Source organism: Mytilus edulis, chromosome 6 (genome assembly GCF_963676685.1).
Source record: "Mytilus edulis chromosome 6, xbMytEdul2.2, whole genome shotgun sequence".
Classification (NCBI taxonomy): domain Eukaryota; kingdom Metazoa; phylum Mollusca; class Bivalvia; order Mytilida; family Mytilidae; genus Mytilus; species Mytilus edulis.
This window is the reverse complement of record NC_092349.1, coordinates 2241760-2256542: the sequence shown is the minus strand read 5'-3', so window position 1 is coordinate 2256542 and position 14783 is coordinate 2241760. Positions and strand designations below refer to the sequence as shown.

At 34.5% G+C, this 14783-nt stretch overlaps 1 protein-coding gene across 1 annotated transcript; it reads left to right on the top strand.

The window, feature by feature from the left end:
* Window positions 1-7682: 7682 nt before the first annotated feature.
* On the top strand, window positions 7683-10461 carry LOC139528991 (uncharacterized). Its single transcript, XM_071325230.1, has 2 exons — window positions 7683-7926; window positions 8822-10461. Exons 1-2 carry the CDS (start codon window positions 7683-7685, stop codon window positions 10459-10461), a joined length of 1884 nt encoding a protein of 627 aa, XP_071181331.1.
* The last annotated feature ends 4322 nt before the right edge of the window (window positions 10462-14783 follow it).

Here is a 14783-nt window from a genome sequence, read left to right as displayed (position 1 = left end):
GTTTTGTGAAGATTACCATGCATGAACGTTCAATAATGTTAAATTCGCTCAATAAATATTATTCTACTGTCATTTAATTTCAAAGTGATAGTATATTTATTTGAAATCGCACCTTTATTGAAAAATTATGATTTTTTTTTATTCGAAATTTACGTCAAAAGCTTTTAGTATTTTGCTTACATTCAAACCAATTTTGACTCTGGTGACTTGGTATCTCATTAGCAATCATAACACCTTTCCTTATACTTATAGTACGGTATTTTGTAAAGAATAAACAAAAAATTCGTGTCATGCGCATTATAATCTGTATAATAGATTGATTTTGCAAACAGATCTCGTGACAGAAATATACACCATTGTCTTCATATTATTGTTGATTTCATCGCAATCTTATTATTTATTCATATGTTATGATATTATCACAGAATTGTATACGTTATTAATCAATACACTATAAAAGGACAACTATTTAGTTTGCTTTGAAAGTGAATAAATAATACCTTATTTCCTTCCTCTGGATGCGAAAAAATAAAACACAAAAATAATTGTAATACTATATAACATATCGTTGCGAATTTAATATTGGATATGAAAGAGAAAAACACTGGTTGCCTATAATGTGCGAAAGAATACAAAAAAATAACGGAATCAACGGAACCAACGAAATAAAACAAAATCGAAATAAAAAATAATATGATTTATATTTCCCAATATCTACAAAAGTAATGATTGATTTTACAAAATTTGAAATCAAGGAAAACATAAATACTACAAATTGAGTGGAGAAAAGGGTGGTGGTGTAACAGACGAATGAAAGGAAAAAGACATCATAGAGTAACAACGAGGAATATGAGCGGTCAGGCGCGTAGCTCCCTATACGTCAACACGCAGTTGCGTGCACATCGATTCGGCATGCAAAAAAAAAATGGCAAAATAAAAATTTATGAATTAAATGTTTAAAGGACACACAAATGTTGTCACTTTTTAAATTGATGAAATGTTTTTAAATAACGGCATTTGGTTTCAAAATAAAAACTTGATTTGAGATGACAAAACCTTGCATTCATTACAAGATTTGAATGTGTTATTTCACTTGTAATTTCAGAGCACATTTAACAGAGTACGGTGATTCTAAAAGGTATCAAATGTGATCTGTTGAGGCTAAAAAAAGAATGTATAACTGTTATTGAGTTGTTACGAGCTGAACGAAGCGATGAATCTGTTTTGAATGAGATGTACCAATCGGCATTAGATTTATCTGAACCCTTCGATATCCGGCGTTGAAAATATGCCAAGGCTATGTGGCAGACAGACTACCAGTCACCATGCAAACTCGACGAAGAAGTATTGGAAAGTCTTATTGTATGTTGCGTTCATAGACCACATGTTAATGGAACTAGAGTCGCGTCAGATATCATCAGAAAATCGCTTCTTTGCGCAGTATCTGCTTCCTCGTGTTATAGAAAATATAACAAACGAAAAATCGCAACATTGTTTGAGACATACGAGACTGACCTGGCATTTAATTTCAATTAGACGAATTCAATCTAGGGGAAGGTCGCTCGATGGCAAACACGCTGGTGTATAGCAACTCGCGATCATACGCCAATTTCGCTGTGTGAAACAATCGATGTGCTTAGCCCAGTGCTTTATCCTTCTATAGATACTATTTTGAGTACTAGTATTAAGTTGTCAATGCCGGTATAAAGTGATGCATGTTCCTCGGAGAGATCGTTTAGTGTACTACGTCGGTTAAAACATAAGTACGATCAACCATGATGAACAACAACAGGTTATCATCGCTAGCATAATGCATATTCATCGGGATTTCAGTGTTAATATTGACAAAGTAAAGGAGAAGTAAGTTTTTGCTATGAACCGAAGAGCACATTTTTGACAATTTTGGGTAAATACTGTCTCACAATAATGTGTTGTTTATGTATTCAATTTCAACCATGATTTACCCTATTTAGAAGAGTACTAAATAGTTTTGCATTCAAGAATAGTCTATAGAGTCTATTGTTGTGTAGCTCCTCTTTTAACCATCTAATGACCCAAAACCGGAAAAAAAAAATCTGCATAAAAGGGTCCCAAAATTTTTTCGACTCGCTTCGCTCGGCAGCACATCGTTTTAACCTAGCTACGCCCCTGGCGGTAGCGAAAGGTATAGACAAAAGATAATAACGCACCTTTGGCCATCTCAAAACACCGTAACGTATCCCCGTTTGCAGTAAAGATTTGGTAAATTATCAGATACAAATACTTACAGCCGATTCCATTGAGTGTGTAGATAAAGGTAAAATATATGGTTATCTTTCTTGCTAGCCGGACCGTGACGTCATTATTAGGTAAGATAAACTATCCTTCCTTAAGAGTAGACTAGTCTGACAGATAACCACTTCGAAAGTATGGTACCTAACCTAGTAATGACTTTACAGTTCAGCTAGCAAGCAAGCTAACGAAAGATATTACCTTTTCCTTCACACTAAATGCAACCGGCTGAAATGTAGATAACATATACATCATATTTATCTTTAAAATTTGTAAATTTACACAGATTATACCTTTTTCACGATGTAAATCTCCAATTTAGTTATATTTAGGAGTAAGAGAACAACTGGTGTATCCAGAGTCGGAGTTATATATCCTGTTAGGGTCATGTCTTAGTTCTTGTGGACTGTTGTCATGTTAAGATGCACGTTTGAAATCCGACTCGGATTGTCGATCTTGTTCAAGTCTTTGTTCATAACGTGTTATTATACTACGGATATCCATATTATATTTGCCCTAAGACGTTAAAGTCTATTTCAACTGAATCTTCAAATGGTTCATTCGCTCTATTAAACTACTCGTTCAAAAACATAAATGCAGTGTAGCGAATATACACATTTTGTTTCGTTTAAATAATATAGTTATGTGATTATTTTCATTTCGCTTCCTTTGATTTATTTTCTATTCGTTTTGATATTTTGTTGATTTCGCTTCGGTTCGTTTTTGATTGTTTTATGTTTTCATGGATATTTGTTTTGTTCATTGTTTTATGTTTGTTTTTTTTTTTCTTTTATAGGTATTCATATCATATATCCTTATTTTATATACAACACCAATAATTACCTAGTAGGTGAGCTTCGCACACTGATCATATTGAAAATACTTGTAGTTGTTTCCAATAACGTACTTGAAAGTACTTAAATTCATTTGCCGTATAATAAATTGCATAAGCAATAGTCTTTTATTGATTTCTATATGACATGTAAATGCAGAAATACATCATGTTCGATAAAAGAAAATGCATTTATCTTGTCAAGTAGATTTTACAACAAATTATCGTGTAGCCATTACTGTTCTTTTGTAATTGATGAACTAACATTAAAAGCATTAGAAATAAAAGTTTACGGATTTACACAGCACTAAATGAAGCTGAAAACATTGAATCGATGAACCTACTGAAGGTCAGAGAGTTTACCTACAGACAATTAAGAAATTATCACGTGACCGCAATATTCTGAAAAAAAAAATGTAAACGCAACATCACGTCATTTTTCTGGAAACATGAATTTTATTTAACAATTGCGTGATTGAGCTAGCCAAACATAATCATGTTTTTTTTTAAATATACATATCCGATAATTGAATTTAACCAATAATCTTGATCTTTCGAATCCAAATGTGTAATGCTTCACGAAGAAGACGTACAAAAAAAAATAGAGCAGATGCACATGCAAATCATGTCTTATCTTTCAGATGATTTTATTGGTTTCATTGGTTTACAACTTGTTTATCCATTCAATTGATTTTTGTTTTTATATTGTTTCCCAAACCTATCCGAAGACTAGTTCACAGATACCCATCATCGTTGATTGTTTGCAGGCTACTGAATCACATAATTCAGTCTGTTTACTTGGTAATGTATTCCAAAGCATGACTGTAATACTATAGCAACGGCACAAGCAATCTTGTTCAATAGCTGACAGCTGTCTGTCACCATTCAAGCCAGGATTACACCAGCAGCTCAAGATCGGTGCATCTGGATACTTGATCTAAGTAACCTGACCGTGACACCAACATATGCAACATGAAAAATCTCCAACGAATATTGAGAGACAGCCAGACACCGTCTCCTTGAAAACAGAATATCAGCTAAATGTCATTATTTTGGCGAATAACTGAAACGCCGGCATCAACTTGCAAAGGTCCGATGAGTTGACAGAATAAGGATTGTATACCTGCAAAATTTGAGGCGAGTCTAGTCCAGCGATGTATTAAGCTTCATCTTCAGAAAAGAAACGATCGTACACACGTTCTTATACGTTGGATTGAACCTAAAAGGATATATATTGTGGAATGATTTGGATATATGTGTACAGTCATCATCCAGCACCTCAATTTCTGCAAAACTACAACAGGTTCATGAGCAAAAATGGGGAGAAAACCGAAGATTATATTCGTCGATTGATCGAGTAAATACTGAAATTTTTCCGTGTTGTGTTACATGCTTATGGTGGGCAAAGACAGATATTGACATTGACTTGACGTCGTCTGAACGTTATGGATTTACATTTTAGTGAATTTGTAAAATGTTGTAAGTATTAACAACTAGTATGCTATATTTCAGTATATTGTGATGCTTATTTCTGTATTCAAAAAAATGTTGAAAAGTACATTAATTGTTTACAAATACTGCGTTTTTTTCGGGAAGTATAGACAGAAAAAAAATGCAGCACAAGCTTCATTTTAGGTCAGATTCGTCCGACTTGATAGCTTTATTTTGTATGACGTTGAGTTCCAGCCCCATTTCGCCCTAATCTAATCTTAATAAATGGATTGATCGATTATTGCTTGCGTAATGTTTAATGGTAAATAATTCATGCATATCTTTGACGAACATACGAACATACATTCATTGGGTTATAGAGATGACGCGCATTTATTACTACTGCTACTATTGTACACTAAGAATACGTGTGACTGCACCATATATTTGGTATGCAATAAAATTAACGGTATCAATTTTCGTGCACCAGATGCGCATTTCGACATTACATATCTCTTCAGTGATGCTCGTGGCCAAAATATTTGAAATCCAAAGCTTATATAAAAGATGAAGAGCTATAATCCAAAAGATATGCCATTCGAACTATATATGTCACTAGTTATCCTCTACAAAACATGCATTTGGTTATTCAGTAATGAAGATAAGACCATTATATTGAAATTAAGTTGAGTTGCAATCTTTGTGTGATACATAATAGAGAGGAAATATTTTCTTTTTAAATTATTTAGTAACAAATGCTACTTTTGATTATGAGTTATCTCCCCTTTCCCATGTAGAGATGCTCAGGAAAAAAGACAATTATATTACTAGTATACTGTATTTGTAAGTAGTTACGGTTTTTCCTACTCTATTGTGCATGTTTTGTTCAATATTCAACTTAAAAAAATCACTTTTTTTCTTGTTTATTCATGAACAAGTTTATATAGTAAGTAATGAATGATTGTACTGCTATATTTATGGCAACATGATTGGAAATAATGAAACATATCTATGTCTATGTTATGAGAAATAATGATTGGATCCCAATCTCTGTACGTTCTACTAACTATGTAGAAGACAATGCGTTATAATGATCCATACATAGAAAAAAAATCTCTTTTGAAATAGGTTAACATGCTATATTTGTTATTTTTATAATAAAAACTTTAAACAGAAGTACAAAGCGTAGAAACACCAAGATAACCCTTGCCTCAATTTGTATGACAACCGTTCTTGATAACTTGATTTTTATTTCTGTTTCAAGTCAAAAATATTAACGGTATCAATGAATGCAATGGTGAAAATTAATCTTAAAAGCAAATTATTCATTTCCTGACGTATAAGACACATATTAAACAGACACAAGCAGGCAACTACTGTTAACAGACAATCAAGATAGCAGCTAATCGTTTCCAGCAGCAAATGTTACTGATGTGTCTAAAATCAAAACCACTGTATCAGACTCAAACGTTTCAAAAAGTTCAAAATCGTATTTAGATATTACAGCACCTCCTTGGAAAGCAGATTTCGACATCTGAGCGTCTTATCGTGATTCTCAAAAGGTAGATTTCTTTTTATATTTCAATTTTGGTCTCTTTTTAGGCGAACACTGTTAGTTTATATTTTCTTCTCGTTTCTTCAATTTCTTATGAACAAATAACACGGCAGGAATATAAAATACACTATCATTGTTAATAATAGTGTTGTGATCCGAGCATATAATTAATAATATAAGAACAATATATATGAAACTCACCAGGGTTTATTCAGGTGATACAGCAATAATATATAAAATACAGTAACAATAGAAATAATCAATGCAATCAATAATGTCAATACATGTGGTTAAAGGTGAAGAGATCGGAATCATGTGTTATGTGTACATGTACTACGTCACGGATACATGATAAGGCACATATAAAACCTGGACTGGTTCAGTACTGTTCACAATAGTTTGGTTGAGTAAGTTGTGATTTATATGTTTCTTCTGGTATTTAACTTAAAGTCATAAGAAACGAGTAACCGGTGTTTTAGATTTCTTCCAATTCTTGAACCAATGCATACAAACATCATAAACTTAGTCTTCTGTGCACGAATTTATCATTTTTTTCGTGTAAATTTCGTATAATTGGGATTTTTTTTCCAATCGGTCAGTGTTGTTGTCAAAATATGGCAGGTAATTAAAGTTCGTGTTTTGAAGCCGAAGTTTAACGATTGTCACCTGTTTGTCAAAAATCGACAAATAATCAACAAAAAGGAATGGAAATTGAGCACGTGTTTAACATGTAAATTCAGATAATAGTCTATTTTAAGGACATCCATGCGTATTGTGATCACCGGATTTTTAAGAGATGGGTCACACTGAGGTCACTTTGCATACGGAAAATATGTCGGGGGAATTGCTTGCTGGAATGAAGCAATTAAAATAAAGTAAACTTCTTCTAAATATGAATAAATTAAGGAATTTTCTTCAGAAAAAAGTATATGTACATAAGTTTTATAATAAGATTTAAAATCTAAATTTTAAATCAGTTATCGGTTGTGCTCAGGCACCATGTCCGTTATACTACTTCGTCAATTATTATTAATATTTGGTTTTTAATTGGATTATCGATCTTCCCAAGTGATTGATTTATCCATAATCCTCCTTTTACCGTCGACATTTGGCAAAAGAAGACGCTTTTTAGAGCAAGAAGCAAATCTACACAAATCTGACACATAAGTTGTTAAAAACGTTATTTATTTTTAAAGTATTTCAAACAATTTTGTTCAGAGAATTGATTATCGTTTATTTTGACTCGATTGATACAATTGTCGAAGAGCCAGGGCGAAACAAAAATTTTCATGCAGCAGACGGCATGGCATGGTTTTGAAAATTTTGACTTTTTGAATTAGTTTATATCTAGCAGAAGTTTAATTTTTTTAACATTATATTGGATAGATACAGTGAACGCATCAAATATTGGAGATAGCAGAATTCCAATATTATTTGTTTGAGGTGGATGCAAATCTAATTATTTTTTTTCATCGATCGGCCACAGCAGAATCGGGCAATTGTGTTTCTTTTACATTGTCTTCAATCATATATTATCTGTCATATAATCAAATATTTACATAAGTTATCATAGTGTGTCTTTTTCAGTTTAAAATGCTTAGAGCTTCTAAAAGAAAAAGAGTGGTACCCAAGGGAAGAGGAGATAGTGTGGCTCCGGCCGCTAAGAGAAGTGTCTTGCGACGAAAAGTTGGAGATGTCCATGATATCAGATCAACGGGGAGTCCAGTGGCAACCAATACACTAGATGCAGAAGTGATGACTATGGCTCCGGTCCCAACAATCGCTACTGAACCCATTCCGGTCCCAATAACCGCTACTGAACCCATTACGCATTCAGGTAATTGTCCAATATTTCAAAACCCTTCTCCTTGCATTAAGGCCAGTGATGACCTTGCTAGAAATATCCCTGTAGGCTTGAGACAAAAAAATTATAGCTGGAGAGTATATTGACCTGGCCTTACTGTTAGTAAATTCACAAGCCTCTGCAGGGGATAAACAAAAAGTAGTTATTTCGCAGGGAGAAATTTTGCTACAACCACGGCAGCAACAACAAAAAAATGACTCCATAGATACCTGGACAGACGCATATTTAGTGTATATAAGTATATATTGTACTGCTCACCCGTATTCATTTCAAGAATTACTAAAGTACATGCATAGTATTCGGTTAGGTGCTAAGAGGTGCGCACTAGGGTGGAAATCGTATGACGAACAATTTCGCCTCAGAATGTCACAGGATCCAACTGGGTCTTGGGCTGTTGTTGACCCTGAGCTATGGCTGCTTTATATGTATCCTCCGTCTTCTAATAGTAATGCACCAGTAAGCACGGGCCGCTTCAAATGTTACGCATTCAATTACCAGGGCAATTGCGGGAATCAAGCATGTCCATATAATTATTCTTGTTTAAGATGTTCTGATCAGCACCCACTTGTACAGTGCCCAAGACAAAACGTTTTTCCGAATAGGGTAGGTGGAAATGCAAGATTTCAGCAACCTAGGCCTCAATTTAGACCGAGATTTCAAGCACGTGGTGGCAACCCAGTGCAGTATCCCAACAATACGAAATCGTATTCTGGTCACTATATGAAGTGATTCTTTAGCAGAAGGCAATTAAAGTTGTGGCATAATATGTTTTATGTTTCTATGTTTCTATGTTAAAGAGATGTGTAAGAATTTATGACATTGTTCATATTGTGAATTTTGTATAGAATTAAGATTGTATTACTTTCAGAGTCCAAACTATTGCGCCACCTATGGGATAAAGGGTGGACTCCAATAAACATACTTGAATTAAACACGTATCTTGGTGATTATGCAAATAGGGTGGATGCTCAGCTCCTGCTTGAGGGGTTTACTTTTGGATTTAGGATACAATATGAAGGTCCACGTATTTCTACTACCGCAAAAAATTTGGTTTCTGCAGAAATACACAAGTTCGAAACATTAGCAAAGTTGCACGACGAGGTCAAACTTGGTAGAATTTTGGGTCCATTTTCTAAAAAACCTATATCGACACTGCGAATTTCTCCAATTGGACTTGTTCAGAAACCAGATAATGGTTGGCGTCTCATATCTCATTTGTCTTATCCAAGTGGAGGTAGCATTAATGATTTTATACCCGAAGATTACTGTAGTGTGAAGTACTCATCATTTGACAATGTTTTAAATATGATTGCAACTCTCGGAGAGCGTGCGAAAATCGGTAAAATCGATATTCGCCAAGCATTTAGGCTTTTAATCATAAATCCTGCAGATTTTGATCTTATGGGTATCAAATTTCAGGATAAGTTTTACATAAATAAATGTCTACCCTTAGGATTAAGTAGCTCATGTCAGCTTTTTGAACGATTTCCGACCTTTTTACACTGTGTTGTTCAGTCAAAGTCCGGTTTGGACACTTTGGATCATTATTTGGATGATTTTATTTTTGCTGGACATGAGTCAAATAATAATTGTGAGTTGTTAATGGACACTTTTATGAAAGTTTGTAAGGATTTATGCGTGCCATTGGCAGAAAACAAAACAGTTGGTCCTACAACAACCTTGACATTTCTTGGTCTTGAAATTGATACTTTACTTATGTTGGTAAAAATTCCGGAGAACAAGGTCATGAAGTTAAGGTCTGGTATTCTATACATGGTTGGTCGGAAAAAGATAAAATTGAAGGAACTAGAGTCAATCATCGGGCTAATGGCATTTTGCTCACGTGCAATTACGTCATCAAGGACCTTTACTAGAAGGTTTTATGATGTTATTTCAAACCTCCAACATGGAAAGTCGTATTATTATGTAAAAATTAATCAAGAGCTGAGATCTGATGCTTTAGTCTGGTTAGAGTTTTTAGAAAATTTTAATGGCGAATGCTTCATTTCGGAAAGTCTCTGGTTATCAAGTGATACGCTTGAGCTGTTTACTGATAGTTCTGGAAATGCTGCTCTTGGTTGTGGGGCTTATTTTGACAAGCAATGGACTCAGTTTCGATGGCCTGTTGAGTGGAGGGATAAAGAGTTCATGTCCGATATATCTTTTTTCGAGCTGGTGCCTATATTATTGGCCATGTTAATTTGGTCCCCTCAATTTTGCAACAAGAAAATTTTATTAAGAATAGATAACCAAGCACTAGTTTTGATAATTAACAAGCGAACATCAAAATCGAAGTACGTAATGAAGTTAATTCGTCCTCTAGTTTTGTTATTAATGAGAAAAAATATTCAGGTACGAGCGTTGCATATACCAGGCGAAAGTAATGCAATTGCAGATTCTCTGTCTCGTTTTCAGGTGATCCGTTTCCGTGCATTGGCCCCGGAAGCAGATCAAACTCCATCAGACATTCCTGTGGAGTTTCACATGGTCATTTCGGAACTGAAGTAGATTTTTTAATAAACAATTCGGTAGCTCCTAGTACAGCAAAGTTGTACACCAGGGCTTTAAATTTGTTTAACAGTTTCAGGAAAGATATCGGTCTTGCTAAGGTATGGCCTGTTCCACTGCACGACATTGTTGCTTTTATTGCATATATGTATAAATCTGGATTCGCTCATTCAACAATTAATTCGTACACATCAGGCCTAAGTTTCTTCAACAAACTAAATGATTATGAAGACTATACACAAACATTTATTGTAAGGAAAATGATCGATGGTGTAAAGCGTACAAGGTCGCCTCGGATGGACACTAGACTGCCTATTTCAAGAGAGTTATTGGGTCGTATTTTGTCCATATCATCTTGTATCTGCAGTTCTGCATACGAGGTAAGGCTATTCAAGGCGGTTTTTTCCTTGGCCTTTCATGGTCTTTTTAGGGTTGGGGAGTTGACAGTTCAAACTATGAGTAATACATGTTATTCAAATCATGCTTTAAACATGAATGATGTACAAATTTACAAAAAATATTTAGAAATTCATTTGGTTTCGTCTAAAACCGATCAGTTTGGTAGGGGCGTAACCATACACATTCCGGAGCAATTAGACAAATGTATTTGTCCGGTGGTTTTATTGCCTTGCTATTTGCGAGACAGACCTGTAGTAGAGGGACCGCTATTTTGTCATTTTGACGGTAAACCATTGACTAAATACCAGTTTTCTGCAATACTCAAAAAGTCACTACATGCTTTAGGTATTGATAACGCTCGTTGGTCGTCTCACTCTTTCAGAATAGGTATGGCTACAGCCTGTGCCATTGAAGGGTTATCCGACGAAAAGATTAAAAGTTTAAGTCGTTGGAAATCAGGTGCATATTTGCGTTACATACGAACTCCCGTTTAATTGTTTATGTATATTGCTGTTAGTTTCAGATTCTCCTATAAGGGTCTGGATTGTTGGGTCGTCAATTATTAAGAATGCGTTTGTGGAATCAAGGCAACGCCCGGGAGGAGCTAGTTTGGCTTTGAATAGGTTGGGAGTAAATATCTGGTGGCAAGGAACCGGTGGACTAACTCTCTCTAAGATGAAAAATCGCATTAGATTAATGCTGAGATTTGAAGATCCTCCCAGCTGTATTATAGTGCACATTGGGGGAAATGATATAGGTGATATCAAACTAGGTTACTTACATTTCCAGCTTGTTAAATTTATGTCATGGTTATCAAATAAATTGCCTGAAACGACTTTAATTTGGTCGCAAATATTACCACGATTGCAGTGGAGGTATTCAACCAATGGGAAGAAGAAGATGGGGTGCATTTAACTAAGATTGGATATGAAATTTTTCTGAATATAATCCAGGGAGCACTAGAAACAATTATTTCTAGTAAGACGGGTGGCATTACTTTTCCAGACGACTATTATACACTTTGAATTTTGATAGTTGACTCGTTGTAAATATTATATCTGCTCATATTATGAACTTTGTAATTAGTTTAGATAAAACATCAGCGTTACTGATGCTGTTTTATGTATAATGTAAATAATTTCTTCCTTGTTCCTCTGTTCATTTATTAGAAATTGTTTCATTCAAATTTGCTCGAAATGGCACAGCTACGCGCAGCTCCCCCCAATTTTATTGGCGGTTGACGGTTCTACGAAACTTTTATCTGAGGGCTAAAATTGTCGCAGCACCGTCAATTTGGCAGATTTCGCTGCGCTTAAAGAACATATTTGCAGTTTACAGACTTATTTAAATCGTATGATAGCATTAGCCTCTGATTTCCAGGGTTAATAGCTTATCTTGAACTTGCCCCTTTTCATATATGGTCTGCCACCTCGAACATATTCGGCGATCATCATACAACATTTTCAAAGAAACATATGCATTTCTATCACTGAATTTTAGTTCATATCATATCACAAATTGCATTTCATAATAGTACATATATCATATTTGTTAATAAATGCTGTGGCCATTTCCTGCCAACACTAATTTGTTATTTTTTAAATGAGCATCTAAGATAATAAGATTTAAAATCTAAATTTTAAATCAGTTATCGGTTGTGCTCAGGCACCATGTCCGTTATACTACTTCGTCAATTATTATTAATATTTGGTTTTTAATTGGATTATCGATCTTCCCAAGTGATTGATTTACCCATAATCCTCCTTTTACCGTCGACATTTGGCAAAAGAAGACGCTTTTTAGAGCAAACCCGCCCACCCTCCCCTTAATTTGTTAGAACGCAATTCCTGCGGAAGATACTGCTGTTTGGTTTTTGTTTGTTTATTTCAGATTTGTATTGTCCACATAGATTATATCGTCATACCATGTTGAAAGCTGTTCAGATTCTAATATAGAGACTGTCAATCAACGGAAAATAGATGATTATAGATGAATATATATATATATATACTGACCGCAAAAGAGTGGACATACATAGAAATTGAAAGGATAACTTGGAAGTGATTAATTATGGATTTTATTACATTCTAACATTTAAAATAGTTGCAGAATTGAATTAATCAATGATAGCGATAACTTCTGATTTCCAGAGTTAGTCGTTTGATTTATGGCAGATTTCGTTGCGCTTAAAGAACATATTTGCAGTTTACAGACTTATTTAAATCGTATGATAGCATTAGCCTCTGATTTCCAGGGTTAATAGCTTATCTTGAACTTGCCCCTTTTCATATATGGTCTGCCACCTCGAACATATTCGGCGATCATCATACAACATTTTCAAAGAAACATATGCATTTCTATCACTGAATTTTAGTTCATATCATATCACAAATTGCATTTCATAATAGTACATATATCATATTTGTTAATAAATGCTGTGGCCATTTCCTGCCAACACTAATTTGTTATTTTTTAAATGAGCATCTAAGATAATGAAAACTATCCATTGAGTTATAAAAAAAACATATGCATTATTTTTTTTGATTTGAGGTTTCTTATTACTTTAATAAGAAAGATACAATGTACGACAAACAAATACATACCGACTTTCCATACACTTGTCATTCTCAAGTATCCAGTATTCAATTCAGTTTCCAACTATTTTTTAATATCTCTTTCTCTATGCATGAAATGTCGAAGATTTCGAGAAACATTATATGTGAATTTGTTTTCTTTTATTGTGAACAAGTATGCAAATAGCAGAATGAGCTCGGTCTATTTCGGAACTTGACCATATAGATTTGCCGAGGAGTACCAAATGTGTAGTTGGTATGTAACTAGTATATATAGTTGTTTAGGGGCCAGCTTAAGGACACCTCCGGCTGCGGGAATTTCTCGCTGCATTGAAGACCTGTTGGTGACCTTCTGTTGTTGTCTGCTCTATGGTCGGGTTGTTGGCTCTTTGCCACATTCCCCATTTCCATTCTCAATTTTAAAATACGATAATAGTCAACATATGACCCTTGTGATGTCCAGACGGGCCCTAATCCCCCCCCCAAAAAAAAAATAATAATATGTGAGTGACGAATTTAGCCTTGGTCAACACATTTGGAATGAGCTAGGTCTGGTAAGAAACTTTGCCTTAAGTATTAGTCGAGGAGCATTGCATTTGTAGTTATTATAAAAAAACCAACATCAATAGGACAAATGTTGACCCCTGTGGTGTCCAGACAGACCCGGATCGCAGAAAAACATATTTGAGTAGCAAATAACCTCGATCAAAAGCTTTGAAATGTGGTATGCCTAGTTTATAATTTTGCTGTAAGGAATTACCGAGATGTACCGATCATAAAGTTGATATGAGAGCTACGTTAATAGAGCAAATTTGGACACCTGTGGTGTTCAGACAAGCCCGGATCCCAAAGAAATATTCAAAAGTTGAATATTAAGTTTTAACAATGGTATTTCGAGTATTTAGATTTTTTCTGCCCCAACCGTTAGTCGTAGGGGGTATTAGGTGTTACCCTTGTCCGTCCCGTCCGTACGTCCCCACAATCGGTGTTTGTTCTCTAACTTTAGTTTACCTAAACCACATGTTATGAATTTAATACATAATGCCGATTACCTCAAAATACAAACAAAGTTCGAAAATAGGTGGCGCTACTTTTACAGTTCTAAAGTTTACTATTAAACCTGAGAAGATGTGACATGAGTGCAAATGAGTCAACTGTCCATCCAATTCACAATATGTAAAAGTAAACCATTATACCTGATATATAAAAGCAATCACTATATATCATAAAGAATAAATAATATAAAAAAGAACATTATGGAACGCCACAGCTGTCTTGTGTTGAACATTGATATAACGTTATGTTGTTTTATTATTACTTGACGATAGTTTGTCTTACATAATATATTTT